This window comes from Crotalus tigris, unplaced genomic scaffold (genome assembly GCF_016545835.1).
Source record: "Crotalus tigris isolate CLP2741 ecotype Arizona unplaced genomic scaffold, ASM1654583v1 scf7180000017591.2836849, whole genome shotgun sequence".
Lineage (NCBI taxonomy): Eukaryota > Metazoa > Chordata > Lepidosauria > Squamata > Viperidae > Crotalus > Crotalus tigris.
In genome coordinates, this window is record NW_024096497.1 from 2,664,989 (window position 1) to 2,689,301 (window position 24,313).

Below are 24,313 nucleotides of genomic sequence, written 5' to 3' on the forward strand. Positions count from 1 at the left end.
TTTTCATGATTTAGGGCAATGTCCTCTGTAGTGGTAAAAAACAAAGCTTGATCTTCCATGTAGTATCTCCCAGTTTTTTCAAGATTAAACATTCCCAATTCCTTCAATCTTTCTTAAATCCCTACCCCTCCTCAGAGATCTTTTCTGGGCTTGTTGTAGTTTAATTAAATCTTTCCTAAAGTACAATATCTAGAACTGGCCACAATACTTGAGATAGGATATGACCAAAAGAAATTAAATGATTGCCTATGATTTTGGAAACAATACTTCTGCTGAAGCAGCCTAAAATTGCATTTGGCTTTTTTGAAAGCAACATCACACTGCTGACTCATATTCAATTTGTGATCAGCTACAGTTCCAAAATCTTTTTCACAAATGCTTTTGCCAAGTCAGGTACACATGTGCAGCTGATTGCTTGCTAACTGAAAAATCCTGCATGTGTTCCTGTTAAATTTCATTCATTCATATTTTAGGCACAGTTCTCTAACATAAAAATAATTGTTAAAGTTATTTATACAATCTTTAGGGTATGAGATATCCCACCTGACATTGTAATATTTGCAGATTTGATAAATATTCTATCCAAGCTCATGTGGTGACTTTGGACTACAGCCCAACCTACCACCAGGCTGTTTTATGTGAAATTATAAGTGCAGGAAGTGCTGTAAATACTGTCTTGAATGCCTAAATTAAAAGTAGGATAGAAATCAAATAAATGAATACCTTTTGTCTAGATATTTGAACTCATTCAGAGTAAACAGGTATTCCCCGAATATCTTTTTTATCATTCTCAAATTTCAAACCTGTTCCTTAAACTTGCTTTTCATATCTGGTGGAAAACACATCTTTACTTTGAGAAAATTAATCAGAATAGAAGATGAAAACGTGCCCTTTTCTTTGCCACCTGCTAGTCCTTTGCCATTCTTATTAAGAAGTTGGGTCTTTGCATAATGTATCCAAAATAGGATCATCTGTGCCTTGAATAAGAACTCTGGACTGATTTCTTTGTTTTCTTGGCTACCTGTGATATCTCTGACAGAACAAACAATCTCCCAATTCATCCTAGCCCAATGCCACCCTAACCCTCTGGAAGGCTTAAAAAGCAGTGATCCCTCAGATCTCAAGTGAGAAGCTATTCCAAAAGGCTAGGATGACCACTATGAAAGGCACACTTCCAAAGTCCCATCAGGTAACAACATTTGAGGGAGGGGACCTGGAACATGCCTACCCTATTTAACCTAGAAGGAAGAGCAGAGGTGATCCTGCAGATAATCTGGCTCTGTGCATTGTACAGCTTTAAAGGTCATAACCAACACCTTGAATTGCACCTGGAAAATAACTGGGAGCCATGCAGCTCAAACAAAAGTGGTGTTACTCAGGTGAAACACAGGAGACCTAAAATTTATGTGCTGCTGGATTTAGGACCAGTTGCACTTCCAATTTTTCTTTGAATGTATTGCAGTAATTCAAACAGGGGTGACTAAGTCATGAATTACTATGAGCAAGGACTCCTGGTTGAAGAATGGATGCAATTGACACACAAGATAAATTTGTGCAAAGCTTCCTGACATGGTTGACATGCTTTTCCACCAGGAACCACAAGTTCAGGTGGATCCTCTCTCCATGAGAATATTATCCAATTTTAGAGTCAGAGATATCAATTCTCCTGACTTTAGGAGAGCCAAAGATCTACAATTATTCCATCTTGCTATGGTTGAATCAAAGCCACTTTCTCCCATCCAGGCCCTTACAGCCTCAAGGCACTAAGCAGCATCACTTTTCTGCATGAGGTAGAGATGTATAATTGAGTGTCATCAGCATACTGTTGATATTGGATTCCATGCTCCAAATACCACTTCCAGTGGCTTTATATAGATGTTAAATAGGAGGGGAGAGAGACATAACAGGAGATTAGGATTTAGCCTTGCTCACTAATGCTGACTGGTACCAGTCATGGAGACAGGAGGAAAACCTCCTGTCACAAAACAGTGCCCCCCTCAATTGTTAGAGCTGGTCCAGTAAAATACCATGATTGATGATGTTAAAAGCCACCAAGAGATCCAGAAGGGCCAGATGGACACACCACCCCCATCCTGAGTCCTCCAAAAGTAATCAACAAATGAAGCTAATGTCATGTTGGTACTATAGCCCAGCCTGAATCCTGACTGGAAAGAGTCCAGAAAATCCTGATGTTGTCCTTGAAAATATTGAGTACATGCTCAGATTCATATCTTGGAATCTGTTGGCTTTGGCCTGCTTTAGCTTGATTTGGAACTTGCATATGAGCAGCTCACAATCTATTCTACATAGCCCCATCCACATTTTCACTACTATAAATTGAGCTCCTTCACTTTCTTCTACTGATAATATAGTGAAACTGATTTATGTGCCCCATCTGGCGATGCCCATGTATGTAAGGTATGTTTTGAGCTTTGAAAAATACGTTAGCATTGAAGAAATTATTGAATTGGAAGAAACTGATAAATCATTCTCCTGTTTTATTTCTGTTTCTTAGGCCACTCAGTCCAACTATGTTTTCCTCCTTACTATTTCCAACTTTGGCATTCCAGTTTTCAACCACAAACAGTACATCTTTCAAAAAGACAAGTTGACCATAATGACTGGGGAGATATGTCCCAAATCATGGGAGGGGGGTGGTGGCACCAAGCTGAGGGAAAGCTGGTAAAGGAGATGGGTTAGGCAGGCAAAGGCTGAAGGGGCGGCATGAGACCAGGCAGGACACACCCTGACAATTAACCAGTTTGCCTATTGACATTCTCACACACAATTTCCAAAGGGATTTAATTCACAATTCTAAATTATCTCTAAATGCAGCCAACATTGCCAGCTTCCAGCTGCGCATGTAAGAAAGGATTCCCAGGATAAAGGGCACTTGCTTGCTTTCTCCTTAGGCAACAAGCTTGTGCTGTAAGAAGTCTCAGATTATGACTACCAGCTTCTTTTTATTTTATTTTTTATTTTAATTCATTTCTGCTAAAAAAGCTGCTGTGTGCAGCTTTCTTTCAATTCAGTTTACTTATCCTGCTCAAAACTTGCCTGCAGGATGCTTGTCCGTTGCTTATAGTACAAAGTATTCAAGCATTTCCAAATACCCTTTTACTTGGGTTCATCGCTGACATTCTATATTGTTTTTGGTAATCCCTCCAGACCCTTAACATGAATGCATTGATTTTGGGATAAAGCGGGAATTTGTTATACTCCAAAGGAGCATTTTACAGGCAGCAGTTATTTTCAAGTTTATCATTAATGTAAAATTAATTCATTGCCTATTTAATTCTTCTCAATGCCATTCCCTCCTCCAGCTCCTTGCCAGCTCCTTGCCAGCTTCCAATGAGACTAAAGCTTTACAGAAAATGGATCTTGCAAAGTAATGAAATATTAAAGGCCTTAAGCTAATCACAGTGTTGGCACAGCAGTGCCAAGCTACTGGAAACAAAAAGTACATTCTCTGTCATGAAGAATCATAGATCACCTTGTGAGATTTTTCTGAAATGCTCTTCCGATGAGAGCACCTGCCTGAAAATAAGAAAATTCTAAGAATATCCTCTTGGGATTCCATGGAGAGGATTGGAAAGAGCTTGGCAGAACAGGTGCTGCTTAGACAGAACAGAATGAGTAATTAAGAGGATGCTTTAATGCTGATACAGGCTACAGTACAAACAGGGAAAAGAAAGCCAGGGTGGTGAAACAGCACTCTCTCCAGAATATTCCTTTCTGACTAATGCATGAAACTCTCCAAGTGGAGAGGCCTGAGGCGGGATGAGGGCTGCAGAAAATCTGTAGGCATTTACAGCACAATCCTCAAAAAAAAAACAAAAAACCATTGGGCATGATCTTCATTGGGAACAATGCACGGCAATTTTGAAATACTTTCTGACTAATGGCTGCCTCAATTGCAGTAGGTAGTTTTCTAAGGACTGCAACTTCAAAGCAATAAGCAGGAAGTTGCCAATATCTGATCTGTGGGCCATATCTACCCCACCCCCACCCTGCAAGTTTCCCAGCCTACAAATGTTCTCCTTCACTACTTTTCTTGTGGAATGAGACAAATGGGTTCATGCATAGCAGCAATGTAAGCTTACAGGTTACCTTTATAACACATCCACAAATGATAATGGCTAACCAGCTTGAAAACTAATAATCAGATATGTCAGGACAAGGTTTATAGGGAGGAGCAGTTTCTTAATACTATCAATTATTACTTTTTGCAGCAATTATTTCTGTAGGATAACACAAATAGGGATTTTTTAAAAGCTGATCTTGAATCATGTGGAGGATTTAGCAGTACAATTTTACATGAGCCATTACTAACCTAATCCTCAAAACAATACATTTTATTGTTCCCCAAATACGTATGTTACAGCAAGGCTCTATAGGATTTTACATACAAGTAGATCTGAATAACAATTTCATTTTCTATCTTTTGGAAAAATAGGGAACACACTCCAGATTCAGATTCACCCATGGCATAAAGACATCTCACAGATCATTTTTAAATGATGTGTCTTTATGATGCAGCTTTTGATTATCTCCAGCCTACCCACAGAGGCACCCTAAATTGGTCCTTAGCAGTTTTAAAGTAGAATTTTCTACCTTTTTCCAACACATTCTTAAGAAGAACCTACAATGGCTCATTCACAAATCTCATGATGATGCAGTCAGATGCTGGCCTCTTCAGAGTTCCTATTGTCCAACTAAGGTTGCCACAGGCTTACATCTTCATCTCTGGTCAAAGCACTACCCTCCCTGGTTTCTGTAGAAGCATCTGCCCATGTAATATCTAACTTACATTTCACAAAGCATAGCATGGCTTCCTTATGTACACTGATATATGTCAGCCTTTTTGTAGATCACTAGACCTACTATTGAATATTCAAAAGTTTTACAAAGATCAGTAAGCCTGCTTATGACTAAAAGTAGGATCTGCTAATTGTTTAAATGGGGAGGTATGTATTGCTGATTCTACTCGAGTTCGCTACAGCTTTCTGCTGCTTCTGCTGACAAGGGTTTGGCATGGCTGTGTTTTCTGTTGCTCCTATTATTTTGGAGCATTATTTTTTTTGTTCTGATGCCATTTTGCATATTTCATTGGATACATTTGGATGCTGATATGTCCATTCATGTCTTACCAATTTGGAAGCTGGAGGGAAATTGACAAGAGTAGTGCTAGTTTCCCCTTCTATCCCAAGTGACAGAGAGGTAGTAAATCTCTCTATAAGTTTACCAGACTTCTAGAAGACTGGTAAACTTTTGTCCAAAAATAACCCAGCTGACAAGTTAAAGATGGGCCAGAATGAGGCAGAAAGGCACTGCATTAGTGTGCTGTGTAAGCTCCTTCCTCCAGACCAGCAACCTGTTAACCTATGTTCTGAAATAGCTTGAGTGATCTGTCACACAGACAACATGAATACAGCTAAAGCCTCTGTCCAATCTGTTCCATCACGCTTTCAGGAGAATGATTGGTGGTTGTTTTTCTGACTATCTACTGATTTTGGGAGGTGGTGGAAATAACACCAAAATTTTTTACTAAATCTTGCCTTTAACTTGTGTCAAGATAAGGCTGTAAGAAGCACTGGCAAGCAAATTAGAGTTCAGCCATCATGGCAACACATATTATGCTGGCTTGTTTCTCTGATAACTCAGACTCTGGAGGAATATGCACAATGTAAAAGGAAACAATCTTTAAAGACTATTCCTATGCTTCAGAGATGAAATCTATTGTTTCAAATATCTTCCCAGAGTAGAAGAAAGAATAATTTGAGGCCATTAGTGTTTAGTTTTGAAGTCTTGCAGGCAAGACCTCATTTGAGGAAATTAAATATGCTATTTTGGAGTGCTGCAGAACAAATGACTCCAACTTTGGCACTGCAGATTCATCCTGGCATAGGCCAGATATCTATGTTTCAAAAGACAAAAGTCTCACATTTGCTTTGTTCTCACATTTGTTGCTTCTTGTCTATCATTCATTTTCATTCCAGGCTATACTTTTCCCACTGCACAGCAAAAGCAACCAAATAGAAACCATGCAAGTGCACATGAGGGTTTGCCAAATGAAGACCCCAAAGAGATGAAGCAAGCCTACTTATTTATCCTTAGCTGCATCATCTTTCTGAGTGCTGAAAAAAGTTTAATCCTTGACCCAAATAGGGAATCATTTGTGTTCAAAATCACAAATTGATAACATCTGTGCATTTCGTAAAACTCTTGGATGACACAAACATCAAGTGCACAAATCTTTCTGAAAATGGGTAGAATTTACACAAAAAGTGCTGCCAAATGCAGAAATATTATCCCTGTTGCTTTGCTTTTGAAGCATTGCCCCTGTTGCTTTGATTTTGAAGCACTGTCACTGTTACAGTGCTTCCCTCACAATGTGATTCTTTCCCCAATAAAGTCTTTTTAATGAAATTTAATGAAATTAAATGAAATATTTGGAACGTGCTCACTGTAGCATCAAAAGCACCCATAGGTAATGTGCAGGGGATCACTGGATCACAAATTGTGGGACTGCCTACATTACCTATAACTTAGCCTTGTAAGAAAAAATTGAACTGAGAGCTGTAGCCAACTCATTTCAAAGCAAAATGTGGAGAAAGGTGATAATAATTTATTCCTAGCAAAAAAAATCATGCTCCTGAGTTAACCAAAACTCCCATTATATGGTGAACAAATAAAATTACCTTTTATTGATTCAGACTATTGACAAATTTAGCATGCTTCTTATATTATTTTTCCAGGGAACTCAGAACAGCATTTAAATAGATACAAATAGTATCTCATCCAGTCACTGGCCTGTATAGCTTCTACATACTAATAGTAACTTTCCAAAGATAGGTGTATTTGTAGACCTGCAATCTGAATATTTTAAATGAACTTGGGAAATTCTGCCAATAAAAGATGAGGTTGACAAAAAAAAAAAAAAAGATGAGGTTGACAAAGAACTGCTCCAAACATTGCCTTTGAACTCTTGTTTCCAGTCCTTTCAGGACAATGGATTCATTTGGAAATAAAGGAGTGTTTGACTGATATATACACAGAAAGACAGTCATGCTAATGACGTTTTGCCCATTCATGAAATGGATACCAACCGGTTGGGATTAAATGCTCATTTTTCCAAAATGCAGGCCGATGCAGTAAAGTTCAGAGACTTGGCCAAGAAACAGAAGTAGATGTGAGCCCTCAGAGTAAATCACAACATTTTCTCCACCAATCACAAGAAAGTTCCTATTTCAGAAGGTACACTGGTAAAGTGAAGAAAAACAACAGTGCAGATGTATACAACAGATGAGCAAAACTTGCATACAAAATATCTCCTTTAGTCTTTCTGGATACTGTTACTACCTCCAGTGATTAGATAGATGATAGATGATAGAAGATGATAGACAGACAGACAGACAGCTATAGATATATCAACTTTTCAATTAAAACAATTTTAATTTAAAACATGATCAAGGAGTATGAGAACCTTGCAAGTATGTACCCGGATGTCCATAGCCACTACATGAAGAACAGCAGTATAAGCAATCTTCAGCTTTGCATTAAACACAATAAAAGGCCACAAATTTTTCTTTGTTTAATAATAATCTATCTTTCTTTCATTAGATCTTAGTGATCAGCTTTTGGAAGTTGTTGGTCTTGAAGGGGCAATGGAAATGGGACAGATCTATACTGGATTGAAAAGTGCTGGAAAGAGATTGGCCCAGTGTTCCTCTGTTGCCATCAGGTACTTACTTTGAGGCTTTAGTTCTAATATGAATGTTTTGCCCAATTTGGAAGGTATTATAGTAAGAGACGAAAAAGAATCAGGCACTTCCTGGTATCCCTTTCTTTTGTGTGCTAATATTCTAATACCCTGCTCTAAAGACCAAATTTATATTTTCTGTGGTTTGCCATGACCTGAAAAACTTATCAAGTCTATAAAATAAAGCTGTTTGGAAACACGAAGATTTCATCCTGCAGTGGATAAACAATGACTAGAATGTTGACAAAAATAAAGCATTTTACTTATAAGGCATTATGTTTTCCCAGAATTTCAGCATGTTCTAGAAAGAGACAAAAGGATATGAGAGAATGTGATGAGGAGCCATTAAAAAACAGGGGGACCCAGTACAAAGGAGAATAAGGTGCCTGCTCTTACACTAAGAAATAGGAAAAGGATGTAGTTTTTATAGAGCCAAACTCAATATACCTCAAGAATATATTGGATAAAACACAGTTGCCTCTATGTGCAATTGCACACATGATAGATGAGTTAAGCAAAGAATGATAAAGGTGTGGGGTTGATACATGTAAACGGAGCATGCCTTCTTGTGCCACTATGCTATTGCTTCTGTGGTTCCTAGAAATCTTAACCATGAAGCATGTTCATACAACACACCGATCTACAAATTAGCCAGTCTATTTTTTTATCATATTATTGGAACCATCCTATTAATTTATGGTTCATTTATCATTCACGCACTTAACATTAGGTGATGATTCAGTGACTACAATTAGATAATATCATTTTGTATATCTCACTCTTTCACTCTTTTCATTATTGACAGCTTAGAGCAAGACAGAATTCAGTTCTGACTAGTTTTCCTTCTTACAAGACTGTTTGTGTATTGCAGAACAACCAAACTGTTGCCCATGCAAGTGGATGGAGAGCCTTGGATGCAACCACCTTGTACAGTGAGTAGTTGAAACACAGAATGTTATTAAAGGAGCTTATTTATTAGAGCAAGAAGCTCTGAGAAATGGGTTGTTTTGTTTTGTTTTGTTTTGAAAATAAGCTACAGAAAAGACTCTGATATGCAAATGAGTATTATAGTACAATATCTTGCAGAGAAGTATTCAAAGTGAAAAGAACGGCTCTTTGAATTCCTGTGTATGCAAGTAGCCCTCAATTAATTATGGTAATTGGATCAGAATTTCCATCACTAAGTGATGCAATCAAAGTGTGACATCATCTGATCATACAGCTTACTGATAGCAGTTCCAGCCATCTCTAGATGTGGTCATTAAGTAAGAATCTCACATGACCATGATTTCTGATTTCCTGCCAGCTTCCCCAATGACTTCTCCACAGTTCCACTTTGAGCCACATATAAGTTCTTCTATAGGCAGCAAAAACTCTACTCCCTTTGATTTCGCTCACAGGAAGATAGCAGAGAAGATTACAAAACATGTTCATGTGATTGAGGGATGCTGCAAATGTCATAACTTTTGAACTTGTTGCAAAACATCCAAATCACAATCAAATGAACTGCAGGCACATTGCAATGACCACAACTAACATGACTCATCATATGCCCCCTTAATTGAGATCATCACAAGTTTAAATGGTCATTGAATGAATAGTTGTTAAACAAGGACCAAACATTTTCCTAATCTGGAGCTATCTAGGATTTGAATTTCAGTTTTTGAATCACATTGGATGCTACTTCCCAACATTCTCATTGCTTTGAGGATCTCACCTTATGACAGTTGACTAGCCAGGCAAGATATGCTGGATGTGCCTTTCTGGAGAGCCTGTTACACTTCTTGAGTCATCTTGGGCTGTGGTGGAGAAGATGACCTGTTCTTCTGCTACCTCCACAACCACTCATAAGGCTTAATGGCTGAATTGTCTCAGTGCTATCTCCAATTCAGTCTGATAAGGAATTTTTTTTTATTTGCCATACAGAACTAAACAGACTTGTTTTGTCTTTCCCTGAAGCAACAGGAGTGGGGGTGTATCTGTGAGCCAGATCCTGCTTGGTACTGATTTTCTTTGGTCATGTAAGAAAGGCCTTCAGATCAGGAAGAGCAGAACACCTGGCAGGTTTATGCCATGTTTAGGTGACTGTAGGAAAAGATTGATATTCCCCCTAGCTGTCAAACAATTGCTCATGTGCTCTAATCTAGGGAAAATGTTACATTGCCACCTGAAAAGAGATTATAATAGTCCTATTGCAATATTCTGGGGTCATCAGATTGGGGAACCTTGCAGCAAAATGCTATCATATAAAAGCAAGGCTTCATGCCCTAAACCATAGAGTAGTAGATTCAGCAGATACCATTTCCTCCTTCTGCAAATAAATGACACAAGTGAAATAATTATTTTCTTAGTTCTTCCAGACAGCTTGTCCTCTGTTGGAGCCAGTCCTTGTAGCAGCAATAAACTAGCATAAATAGACATTGACAAAAGGAAAACGTTAATGTTTATCTCAGTTAATAGAAAATCTTTGCCCTTTCCATAGTCCCTTGAAATAGTTTCTATCTAGAAAGAGCAATCACCTAATCATAATATAATGAGAACTGGTTGAAACAGTTGGATACTGAAGAAAATATAAGGAGAAATTTGATGTTGTCTTTAAACATTTGAAAAACTGAGAACCAGGTGGAGAAGCTTTCCAGATTGCAAGACAAAGCAATGAGTCAAAATTAAGGGGACGCAGATTTCAGCTAATTAGGAGGAGAAACATCTAAAAATAAATGTGTGAAGTGGAATATACTGCCTTAGAACATAGTGGGTTTTCCTTTGCTTGAGATGTTTGAGATAAGATGGACCTGCATCTATCAGAGTTATTGTTGTTGCCTCTTGCCTCATAATTCTGTATGAAATACAGGATTTTACTGTTCCAAATTATCTCCAAAAGCCTTTTCATTTCAATGATTTTGTGACTTTGGCTTCTATCCTTTTGCTTCCAGATTAAAATAACCCACAAAAGCCAAGTGCCAATGTTGTTAGGACCTCCCCAAAAGAGCAGCTTTTTCTTCCTGAGGAGAAGAAACTGAACTCGAGACTAATTTTCAATCAAGAAAAGAACAACCTTCAGAAACAGCACTTCTCCATTCCAGTGGCAACCACCCAGGGAAGGTCTGCAGAAAAGAAATCTTAATCCCTCCAGATTCCTGGCTTCTGAATGTGCTTTGGAAACATCAGTCTGGAGGCAGCATTATGAACTCTTAGTAGAAAATAACAGGGTTGACATACGGCAGTCAAACTGAAATAGCAGTGTGGGTTCGTATATCCATGCACACATAGCCACTTTCTCTAAATATTATTGGCAGGGATAGCATTGACACTGAAGATTCAGAAGGATTTTGCCCTCCATAATATCACAGTCCAAGTAGAGGAAGCTCTCACTGCTCTGGTTGGCCTGTGGTAAAATCTGAGACTCTTGTACAGACAGTTGTTCTGGGCAGCCTTGAATTATACAGCCCTGTCAGAAAGCAAACAAGCAGACATGGAAACAGCATGTCTGACATTGCCTTCCAGATGGAATGAAGGAGAATTTTCATCTTATTTAAACTCCTTAGAAACCCCCCCCCCTCCAAAAAAATAACTGTTGAAGCATCAGATTTGGCAAGGAACCAAACTTAGCTTATTTATTTTTAAGAAATTCTGTCAGCAGATAAGTGTTATTTTGCTTCACTACTGTTTGGGTCACCCAACTGTACACTTGTTTAAACATGCTATTTATTTTTCAAAGTTTAGAAAACACAGGGGAGATGAAAAGGGAAAGGAAGAGAGATGTTATTTTTCTGCAACTCTAAAACAAGAGAGCTCCTTGCTAGCTCCAGTCATAATTTTTAGTTTTAAAATAGAGTGGAAACTGGTTAGCTGATCCCTTTCAGAGGCACAGGAATACACAAATATTTTGCCACAAAGAAGCCAGATTCATTAGAGGAAACATAAAAGATTAAAAGTGAGAACTTCCTTTGGAAGGAAAAGGAAAACTCAGGGTATATTAAATGTATGAGTAACCCTTCACCATTTGGTATGTTAATAACCTCAATGAATTAGGGACACCTTCAGGTTTGATACTGGTTCTGTTGTCCAGTTAATGTTTTTAAATTTCTTTTCACATACAGGGTTACTACAACTTCAGTCCAGAAATATTTTATACACATAGTTTAAAGCTTTTCCATGGAAGTTTTAAATTCTATCTCATTATGGGGCCGACTTGAGTAACTGAAAATGCTAGATGCCTACAATAGCCTGAATACATGACCAGATTTAATGCAGAACTGTACGCAAATTCTATGATAGACATTTATATGCCACTGATACTATAATCAAATGTAAGCAAACACAGAAGTCAAACTAATTAGTTAATTTTCATCCCATACATTAGCTTTTGCAACAGAAAACTACCCAACCAGCAATCCTGTTTACATTTTTGTGATTAAGTCCCACTGATCTCAATAGGATTTAATTTTGTATAGGCACATATTAGAGTGCAGTGCGTATAATTCATAGATGCAAAAGACTAAAATTGTGTATTTTAGTTAGGAAATGAATACCTCATATTCTCTAGTTCTTCTTTAACATTGTTCAATCAGATAGCAGTATATCGTGATAGCCAAAGTCATGCCCCCTCTTTATTCTTTTTTAGATTCCAATGTACGTGATGTTTTCTATATAACATAAAAGTGCCAGATTATGGAAAACTGTTTAGATCACAATTGCCAATATGTGTGATCACCAGATTTTTTTTTCAAGAGAAGCTAAGAGATGAAAATAGAGAAAGATTTTATTTACTTGCAACAGTACCATTCTTCTCAAAAGATAAATTGCTAACAAATGGATACACATTTTTATTATAACATCAGAAGGAAAATGTTAATCAAAGAGCCCTAAGTTAATGTAAGCTTCTTCTACGAATGGTAGCTTTTCAGGATTTTGAATTGGTAATTTAAGAACACTAACTCCTTTAAATACTTTTAAATTCAGATGAAGAAAATTGTACTCACTGATTCTCATCGTTGCATGGAAGGTTCTTTTACATTAATCCAGGACAAAGGAATGTCATCTCTGAGATAGAATAGAATAGAATAGAATAGAATGGAATGGAATGGAATGGAATGGAATGGAATGGAATGGAATGGAATGGAATAGAATAGAATAGAATAGAATAGAATAGAATAGAATAGAATAGAATAGAATAGAATAGAATAGAATAGAATAGAATAGAGCTTTGAGGTCTTCTAGTCCAGCCCCCTGCTCAAGCAGGAGAACCTATACAGTTAGAAGTCTGAAAAGAGTAAATGGCACAAATCCATGTATTTACTTGACCACTCAAATAAGGAGGACACAAAGTATGTTTTCTGTTAATGTAGGTTTTTCTAAATGAAGTCATTTGATTTTATTTAGGGCTTGTCTGAACTAGAAAATCTGGTAGAGACTTTGGCATCTATGACAGTATAACTGTATTTCTCATAGACATCCTGTATTGCAGTTACAATACCTACAATTTTGGAAATGTTGCACCTGGGATCCATTCAGATGTCTGACAACACCATGAAGGTTTTGAAAGAGGTACAATATAGAAGAAATAATGGATAGATTTGTTCTTACATTTGGAAATTTAGTCTCAGGAATTTTTGAGTCCCATTTACGGAGTTTCATCTGGGATCCATCCTAGAGAGCAAAATTCTATAGAGTATGTACTCTTTATTATTACTGGATCAGAAAATACCTCATTGACTAGTATTCATAATTCTGCGTTCTTCTGTCCCTTTTTTTCCATAGCTCCACTTCCTTTTTGCTCTGCTTACCTATTTGTAAGCATCTTTGCTTCCAAATATCTTCATCTCTTTTTATGTTTGCTTGTTTTCAATTTTGGTTCTTAATCAATATGATGAAAATATCCATGACACAAGTACAACTCGTACTCTTTTCTTAAATATATTTTTCTTTTGCCATTGATTTTAACGAATGTACAGTAGAAAACAAATAAGGAGAATTTCTTCAGAAACTATCTCTGCCAAAAGTTGCAGACTAAAGCTTTGCCAAGTTAAAAAAAATAGCACAGCAGGAATTTTGTGTGCCCTTGAGATTTGGTTGTAGCCAGATGTTAGTTAAGTGTAATGAGAAAGCAAAAAAGATGTGGATTTTAGATATTAGACATTTCAAAGAACTACAGACAATTCTTATGATTTTATTATAGGTGAAAATATAATACTGAACAAAACAAGAGCCAATGAAGCAGATCTCAGTCTATTGATACACTACAAGACATGTTTATTCCACAAATATAAGCTGGTTTACTAGTGATTCCCATCTGAGGGAATTTGGAAAATCTTTGTTTTATGAAGAGGGTTAGAGTCATGATAGATCATATACTAATACTATAATCAGCATTTTTATTGAGGGAAAATAAGCTGGCTTAAAATAATAAACCTGAGTTGTAAATATACCTTAAATAGTGTGACTTAAGAATGAAAAGCAAACATATTAACTCATTTCCCCCTAATCAAGGCATGCCCATTCCATAGTAAATATTCTTAAATTTCATGGTCTTGTGATGTTTTTTTCATCACATCCCCAGCCTGTACTAAGGGAATTATTTGTAGTTATTCCAGCATGAAATTGTTTTCCTTCTTCAGATGCATGAGGACATCTAACACATTTACCCGTGTTGTGGTTGATCATGCAGTCAGGGCTAAGATCTGGTACTTTAGTCTGCTCTACAGATGTTGCCTCCCCTCCAGTTCTGGGCACTGCCCTCCATGGACACTTACCGTTGAACTGCAGGAAAGACCAGACATAAGACTTCTACAGGAACATCTGTTTGTGCAATGTCTTACTGATGCTTTCCAAAGTGTATACACTGAATTTGGTGCAAGAATTTAACACTCTTATGAAAGAGTACTAGTCCTGCTCTTTAAACATGTACTGCACAGAAGATTGATTTAGACCAAAACACAATTCTGCTAACTGTTGCTGATTCTATCCCCAGTTACTGCATTGCAGATTTTCCAGTAATTCTGCCAACAAGGTATTTTGCAAGGCTGTTGTTGTTGTTTTATCATGGGGGGGCACCATTTTGAATACTCTATGGATTATTTCTGGGTGTTGCTGGTTTGGCTATTTGTTGCCAGCAATCCCCTCACATCATTAGCAGAAGAGGGAGCTCACTCATTACTCCACTTCTGAGCTTCTCAATCAAAGTGCCATATCACTGGGGTAGTGAAGAGGGGGAAAAGTTCCTTAGTGCTTTTCACCACTTCCCTTTAAGGTCTATAGTCTGTCAGTAAAGGTTTTTCTGAACATTGATCGGCCTTCCTTAGAAAAAGTCCAGTCATGAGACCTCTGTCCTACGTTATCCACGCACCTCCTCTTTTTTGAGACAAAGCTTAAGTCCTCTTTTGAAATATTGCTAGTGGCGGGTCCCAGCTCATAGCATCTTCATGTCAGTAGTCTATTACTTCATGTCAATAGTCTATTAGTTAAATAACATACCAGGTAACTAAACCCTTGGGTGCAGCCACCCAAACCCATCTCCCCACATATTAAGAAAGCAATTGTTGATGTTTTTCACACCAGCAGATATTTGATGAGAGAAGAAACAAAGCCAGGAGAATCCACCAATCCCTTTTGTTAACTAGTCTCAAACTAGTCTCAAAAGTAAGTACTACACCAGCCCTATTAATCAGGAAGTGTAGGGTTTGGCTGTCAGAACATGTTTCATGCTATAGTATTTTTCTGTCAGCTCAGAGATTGGTGTATTAAGTCCTAGAGTGTAACCAGATGGCTACATTAAAGACTATGTTGCTTATATTTAATTGATTTACAGTGGTTTAATCAAAGTAAGGGGTACATCCAATTATATCCATCCACTTGAGGAACAAATTGGGCTGGCCAAACAGGTTCCTTCTCTCTTGCATCTTTTTGGATGACCTTCCAGACAAGATTTGCAGAAGCACAGTTGTTCAGAGAAGAGGTAGGAAAGAGAAGTCCTATTAAGAAAACTGATCATTTGTGTAAAATTGAATATTTGCTTCTCCTGCCAAAATTTAAGTGAAAATAGTAAAATAGAGATAGGTGATAGGTGACCAATTTCAATTAATCTTATTTTTGAATTTGTTTAATATACACCTATATTTCTTTAATTTAATCACCTTAAGCCCATTGTCACACATTGTATGATCAATTCTCTAGGTAGGTTCACTTATAGTAAACATGCTTAGTAACTTAGTAACATTTTCTATTAGCTCTGTAACACTCAAGAGCAATTCTTAATAGTAGTGATTAATCTTTGCATTCTGCCTTCATATACAATGCACTAGTATAGTAGCTATTTGTCATGTTTTTCAACAGTAATGTAAATAAACCAACCCTCACCCCCACCCTAGATCAGATTTTATTAAAAGTAAGTTTGAATTTCAAATTATCTTTAGATTCAATGATAGTTCCTAATAAGCCACAATAATTGGATTTGTGCATTGCTGGAACTCATTGCTGGAACTTAACAATGTATTATATGAAGCCATTGTGGGCTGTACATCATGATTTACAGCTTAATGCAATAAACGTGGTATATTCAATAAAACAAACTATCAGTGAACAGAAAAATGAAACTATAGCCCACCAGATGTTAATGAACTATAAATTGCAGTATTTCCCAACTTTAACTTGCTTTAGAAGATTTTGGATACAATGAGCAAAATCTGTCCATATCCAATAGATTTGTGTTGACATTGAAACATTTACAGTATTTGCAATGTTAGGTTTAGCAAAATTCATTATGCTTCTATGTGTCCATAAAATGTTGCCTACCATTTTAAAGATGCATAAAATGGATTAAATATAATATGTAAATCCCATTCATTCATTTCGTTTTAATATACATTCCTTTCCCCCTTATTAATCAAGTAATAGTATGATTTACTATATGCAAAATCATATTAGAAACAAAAGTAGTCCACTCACCCACCATCCATTTCTTGGCAGCAGTGCTGGCAAACAGATTCCTTTTTAATTTAAAACTAAGCTTGAAGCCTCTTATATACTTAGCCATAATGTTGTGTGGCTTTGTGCATTCTGTGTCCTCTACTATTTAGTAATCCATAGTTAAACAAAACACAGCTTAGTGATCTTGTTGAAATGCAGCTTTAATAAAAAAAAAAAAAGATGTCATTTTTGTAAGTACAGCTTTGGATTGTTCATATGTACTGTAGCTATCCCAAGAAGACCAAGCAAACATATAACATCTTCCAGTGTAGCAGGAAATATATTTAGTACACGCTGCCCATTTCTTCCCCTGTAAAGATTAAATTAGTTCATTTGGCTTATAGTTTAATAAATTGTTGAAGACACACTAGGTAAGTCACAAGGCTTCACTTTATGTGTAAGGCCAAACAACAATAGATTGATTAAACCATGGTTTAGTATAAAATGTAAACATAGTACAGTGGAATGAACATAGGCCAGCAGTTCTAGACAGGAACAGGCAGGAGATAAAGCTGCCTTGTCTCCTTGCTCTGGCAAATTGAAAGGAATGTAGTTCTCCAGCTTTGCATCTGGCTGGCTTGATTTGAATAATCCCTTCTGTCTAGGTTAGATGCATTTGATTTCCCCATTTCTTCCTAAACAGGCATACACCAAATTCATAAGCCAGGCTCCTCCTTGCTTTATTTTTTGCTTCATCAAGGGTAACTGAACAAGCCAAGAGTTATCCGTGAACTCATAACTGCTATTATGCAAAAGCTTAGCACTTGCTTTGCTTTTTATGTGACAGTTTCAAATTTATTTTAAATACAGTTTATTTCAAACTGATTCCCACATAAAAGCACCTGCCTCAAAACAGGAATTGTGGGCAATAGTAAAAGTTCTAGCTGGACTAGAATCCATTATTTCAGCTCATTTTCTCCTTCAGTATATCTCTACTATAAGCTTTTCTCCCCCCTGCCCCGTGTTGGCTGAAATATTGCCTACCCAAAACCTGAGGATTTGCCTTTTTTTCTGAAGTCTGATCTTAGGTCTTTATTTTTTTATATAGAACGGAAAAAAATAACTTGTGCTTTACATCATTGCATGATGTGCTGGAGAAGATTGTACCTGTTTAAATTCTGCTACTCATACTGTTACTAAAAACAAATTGAGTAGAATGAGATTGGGGGGGTAGCAACTTCTCCAGTTTCCTCTTTAGAGCCAAGATGGTTCAGAAAGAACAAGCAGGATCCTGAAATTGCCTTTGTGCTATCTAGAAAGCAACTGATCTGAATTCCAACTGTGAAATTGTTATTTCAGGTGATGACTCATTAGCCCAGCTTCATCTCCAGTGCAGGCAGAAAACATAGGGAGACGAAGACGCATTTATTGATGAATACTGCAAATACCTTGTATATAGCCACTATCCAGTTCATAGGGGGCTCCCTCTATGGCTACAGTATTCATAATTAGAAGACTACATTATTTCTCCAGTGAGGACGTAAGCAGGTTGATTTCACACTGCTGGCAACCTACAGATTTAGCCCTTTATAGATAATGAGCCATAGGAGGACAAAGGAGCATTATGTATGAATATTCTCTGCACAGTTTTGCAGAATGTTGGCCAAGGACTGTAAAAGAATATTTCGCAGAACACAAATCATAGACAGTTTCAAGGGTAACTTTTTGGCACAGTTCCAAAAGAACATGCCAATCCTATATCTACTAAACCACACCTGCTGCTTCTTCCTGTTCCTCATTTTGTTAGGCAGACTGTTGCCCATTATTTCAGCTCATTTTCTCCTTCAGTATATCTCTAGTCATCTACTATAAGCTTTTCTCCCCTAATCATTTTATCCTCCCCCCCCCCTGTTTGCTGAAATATTGCCTACCCAAAATCTGAGGATTTACTTTGATAAATGGCCATCTAGCACAAAACTGCCAATTAACCCATTTGGTACATTCTGTAGGACTCTGCCAGATATTGGGGTTTTTTTAGTGGATAGCTCCTTTAGAAGTACTAGTTTTAGTGTAAAATGCAAGCAGTGTACCCTTTAGAATTATTGAAGAGCCCTGTTAACCAGTTGCATCCAGTTTCTGAAAAAAACAAAGCCTCTCCTCCATCTGAATTACAGATAAATGCCATTCAATTAAAGAGTACTAATCTAAATAAAAGCATTTATATTTTATTTATTACTGATATGGCAAGTTGACAGTCAGTTCAGCTGATTTCTGCACCTATGAATGAAGCATGAACCAAATCAGACTTATAATCACAGGGAGAGCATTTGCATCTTACAGTATCAATACGAGCAGAATATTTTCCAGTAGTAACATTTTGTACATTCAGCAAAATCACCACATGCTGGATAGTAAGAAATTGCTAAAATTGGGTATATAAGTAAAAGAGGTATAATGTGCACAGAAGTTCCACTAGTGTTGTGGGGAGGTGCTATTAATGCCATTCCTAAGAATTTTCAGCTTCCAAGAATCTATTCCATTACCCATGCTGTTTACATTGCTTGCTTGCTACTGAGGCCCATTTAGATATGGGTCACAGGAAGCTGCTTATACTTGGTCAGACTGCTGATCCATCTAGCCCAATATTTTCTATATTTACTAGCAGAAGTTGTTCTGGATTTTATGTGGGAAGTCCTTCCAAGATGCTTCTGGAGATGCCAGAGATCTACAGGTTTTTGCATACAGAGCACATGTTCTCTCCAACAAGTTGTGCTCCTTCCCTCAAAGCAATTCTACCCCTGTTCTGACATTCTCACTAAACTAGTGAGTGGGATTTATTCTGTTCCATTTCAGTTTATGCTCAGAAAATTTTTTATAACATATAAAGAAACAAAACTCCAGATAGCAAAAGCAATATGCACAAAATACTCCTGTGTTGCAGAAGTTCTCAAACTTAGCTACCCTTCCCAAGCATCTCCCAAACTCATAAGGGAGATTTTATGCACCTAAACAGAGGGACCGATATGTAATCAGGGAAAATACGCTTTTCTCCATTTAGGAAGTGTAATGGATGTACACTTCCCCTCCTAGTGTACTGTGTGAATACAGGCAGTCAGGATAATTCTGTTCATTATATGTATGTATATCCTTTGAGCATGGACTACTCATCCTCCTTTTTTATTGATCTTGTAGTTCCCTGCATGGAATTGTGTGAAATTGTTGCATAGCTCATGGTTCTATGTAAATCCTCTCTGATGTAGTTCTACATTAAATAAAATTACAATGAAAAAGTGGCTGACTTTGAAATGACTTTGAATGAATAGCAGCTACAATAATATCACTTACAATGTTCAGTGTGATAGCATTCTACTCTAGGGGTCAATATGTCAATATGCCCATTATGGCCTCCCTGGATGAGGCATAGGCGTGTCCCAAGAGTCATTTTATTAAGAAAATGATTATACCATACCTTACAAAACATTAACACTTATTTTATCGTTCATCTTTTTCTGAATACCTCCTCTTTTTACTGAAGGTGATCTGGTATCCCATTTTCAGTAACAGTGTAGTAATAGCAGCATATAAGGCTTGAAAAGTTGAAAGAAACTTTAGCAAAATTGTTAAGCCCAGGAACTATCAAATAAACCTGGGTAAGTTCTAGGAATACAGGGGTAATATGAAAAGTAGAGCCTATCATACCAATCAAAATAGGTCCTATTCATTTTCATAAAATACAGAATATTAAACTGGTAACCCGAGTGATGCTGTCTCTATCTTCTCATGATGCCTGGAGGCTGTAGGGACCTGGACGGGGGACAACAGACTTCAAATGGACCCTGGCAAGACAAAATGGCTTTGGGTGCATGGAGCCTCAGGACCCAAGGTTTTGTCATCCTTAGTTCTGGACAAGGTTGCTCTGACCCATTCAGACCCAGTCCATGACTTCTCCTGGCCTCAAATCTCCTGCTTAAAGAGCAGGTGGCGGGTATGACTAGGAAAGCTTTTGTACAGCTGCAGTTTGTGCATCAGCTGTGACCTTTTCTGGATCATGATTCCCTGTGCTCAATTACTCAAGCCACAGTCATCCCTTGTCTGGACTACTGCAATACACTGTACATGGTGCTATCCTTGATATCCATTCAGATGCTTCAGCTGGTACAATGTGCACAGTGAAAGCAGTCTTTGGGGCCCCTAGGATGGCCCATATTACACCTCTGCTCCACAAACTGAACTGGCTTCCAGATGCAAGGTGTTGGTTATGACCCTTAAAGCCCTTAATGGCATATGTCCAGGCTACCTAACAAATCGTATCATCCCACTAGGACAAGCCTGTCCATCTTGTACCCACAGAGAGGGCCTACTGAAATCCCATCAGTCAAAGAACTCCGACTATAGGGATCCAAAAGAAGAGCCCACCTTTGGAATATCCTACCCTCTAGGGTAAGATCTGCCACCACCCTCCTATCCTTCCCTAGGAGCCTGAAGACCTGGCTTTGCAGGTTGGCCTGGGGACCAAATAGGGGAAGGTCCATGCTGGAGGTGGCTGCTGGATTGATGGCAGACTCCATCTCTCTCCTTGTTCTCTGCTCTCCACTCATCCATCTTTTCTTATCATATAGATGTGTTTCATTGGTTCCCCCCCCCATTGTTTATTTTATTCTATTATTTTATTTCTGTTTTTCAACTTCTTTCTTCAACTCCTTTTTATTGTTATAAGTTGCCTAGAATAGTTCCATAGCAAGATAGATAGTAAATAAATTAAATAAATAAATGCATACATAATACATCATAACTGCCAGATGACCATAACTTATTTAGCCTGTCTAAATAAGTAAAACAATATATTTCCATAGCAAGAATCTTTTAAAAATAAGTAACTTTGGCTTGTTATTTCCCCTATAGATTCTTACTATAGTTTGTTGCACAGTCAGCCAGATGTTTAGACTAGATTTGATGTTTTTATCTATTCTCAGGTCCTTCCTGAGGACCTGGGATAGAGAGATGTTATTTGATAATGTTAAAAGAACTGTCACAGATTGTAAGCTGTTCCAAGTAAAGCTGCCTTTTTCAATTAACCGATAGTGGTTTTGTCAATGCCAATGGTGTTCGAGTGCTGCTCCAGATGTTTTGGGATTGCACACAAGATGCCTTATTATTATTGGTACTATTTTTGCTTTCTTTTACCACAGTCATTCTACTTCTATTTGCAGGTCTTTGTATTTTATGATTTTTCCCAGTTCTTTCTCTTTTCTTCTGCTGTCTCCAGGTACATCCACTACCCAAAATATTTTGCCTTTTTTATCAATATCAGCAAAGTCTGGATGTTATTGGCAAGTGCTTGTCTGCTTGAATTCTAAAGGCTCATAGCACTTTAATTTCTTCATTTTCTCTTCCTTTGTACATTTTGTGGTCCCCTCGTTCTTGCTTGCAGGGAAATGGTATTTCTTGAAGATTTTCCAATGCATTATTGCTGCTACTTTGTCATATCAGTGTTTGTAGTCAGTCTGTGTGATCTTCTCTCAGCAGCTAACTTTGTGGCCCAATGTTTTTTAAGTTCCTTTGCAAAGATTGCATTTACTCTCTGTTGCTGTCTTCTCAATTCTGACTTTGCATACATTTGTTCTTAAGGCTTCGTCTTATGCAGGCAGAATTAGCCCCTCTTTCTTTAACTTGCCATTCAGGTGTCTTAGCCATTGCAAGGTCTTGTTATCTGCTTTGTTTGTTTTTTTTTAATTGTATTGGCCATTGATACTTTGCCTTGCCATGTCTCTTTTCTATTTTTCATTTGGTTGTTCTTTTAGGCCAGCACAGTGTCTACAGTACTCAGTAAGCTTTCATGGTATACTAGCTTCAGTGCATCTTCTTCACTCTCCTTCTTCTTCCAATGTCCTTTCTTCTTCTTTAGCTGTCCGGTGTACTTGAAATATTCCATGCCTACTTATACTGTTCACAATATATGAATTGAGTTTGCAAAATCACTGTGTGGATGAAGGGCATGATTCATGGTCATTATTTATCTAAACTTCCTATCCAGGACTTTTAATTCTACTTGAGTTCAATCCATTATTCCAATTGTGTATCTAATGACTGGAATTGCCCAGATATTAATTACTTTGATAGTGTTTCCTTCATTAAGTTTGGACCTGCACCTGTCATTTCACATTGTTGTGTGTATGATAAGTAACTACATCATGAGAGTGAAGATTTTCTTCTTCACTCTCATGATATATTTATTTATTATATACACAACAATGTGAAATGACAACTGCAAGTTCTTTAGCTGATGTTGGACTTCATATGAATCAAGTTCTTCCCAAGAATCTAGGATGCTGTAATGTATCTGTGTAGTATATGCACTGAACCAAGCAGTGTGGCCTTTTGTAATTGAAAAATGGAAATTTTGTCGATGAATGGATTTTCTAAGTGCCACCCAAGATAATTTGGTATGACACTCAGTGTGCAAATAACCCCCAGGACCTCCGTGGTTTGTTTATACCATGATCTTTTAACTTTGATTTTCAGATCTTGATACTGTGTGACCTTCAATTCTTTGTCTTCTATTTTACTATCCCTTGGTACATCCGTTATCTACATTTTCTTCTTTTCACTACAGTTAAGTCTGTAGTGTTATGTGCCAAGATTTTATCAACTTGTCTTTGAAAATACCACAATATTTTAATCTATTACTTTCAACTACTTTTTTAACCAATGTAACCACCAATTTTTCATAATGTGCACATGATAATTTTAACAGATGTTCCAGTGAATCAATTTGGTAACTGTGTTATATTAGTGCTTATAATCTGTTTCTGAGATTTCTTGCATGAGCTACTGTAAGTATATGATCTACTGTTTCTTCTACTTCTTTGCACAATTTGCATTTTGAATTATGTGATGATTTTTCAATTCTGGCCCCGACTGCATTAATTTGAGCAACAAAAATTAAGACATCAGCTTCTTTTTTAATGTTCCAGTTGTAAGCCATAGCCAGAGTTTATCTTTATCCGTTTTTTTCTCACTCTTTTGTAGAAATTGACCATGTAAAGATTTTTCCCTGACAGCATTCTGTCTGTGTTTGTATTACGTTATTCAATATTCATGTTTAGTTTCCTGTATATTCAGTATATTCCAAGTTTTAACTTACATCAGTGCTTGTACATAATCAGCCAATGTGTGCTTTTCTTTCTTCAAAACTTTGACTTGAACTAAATCTCTGCATTTCTGCAGGACAGGTATAATTTATCAATATTACTACAGAGATGTAATGCATAGTGAATAATCATCAGTTTTCTTGTTATTTTGTTTTGCAGTCCAAAGTATCCAGTTCAGCTTGTGCTGGTTAAAAATGCTAGCAAAGTATCATATCACAGATATTGCCCAAGTATTGATGGCTTTGATGGCGTTTCCACTGTTCAATTTTGTCTTTAACAGTTTTCTAACTCTTTGGATGTATTCTTTACAAATCAACTTTTTAACTTGTCCATGCTTAATGTTATCTAACTATAAAATATCCAGACACACATAGGCTTCATTCTGACGGCTCCTGGTGGTTTGATCATTTGGCATTTTAATTCCATTGCTGCTTTATAATTTTACCTTAATTTATTGCTACTGTAGCACATTTCTCTAGGCCAAATTTCATTGTTA

General features: G+C 37.2%; 1 protein-coding gene across 2 annotated transcripts in view; it reads left to right on the forward strand.

The window, feature by feature from the left end:
* The window catches only part of LOC120317579 (diacylglycerol kinase beta-like), a 171,402-nt gene extending 156,129 nt beyond the window's left edge, over positions 1-15,273 (forward strand). Inside the window, exons 26-29 of one of the 2 annotated variants that reach the window (XR_005559274.1) lie at positions 7,624-7,744; positions 8,634-8,694; positions 10,696-10,864; positions 13,214-15,273. Coding sequence is in view for 1 of the 2 variants with exons in the window: in XM_039364268.1 (XP_039220202.1) it covers positions 7,624-7,744; positions 8,634-8,694; positions 10,696-10,782 (269 nt within the window). In the remaining variant the exon portion in view is untranslated. Of the gene's footprint in view, positions 1-7,623; positions 7,745-8,633; positions 8,695-10,695 lie in introns of both variants that reach the window. The other variant, XM_039364268.1, reaches the window with a different exon arrangement.
* The last annotated feature ends 9,040 nt before the right edge of the window (positions 15,274-24,313 follow it).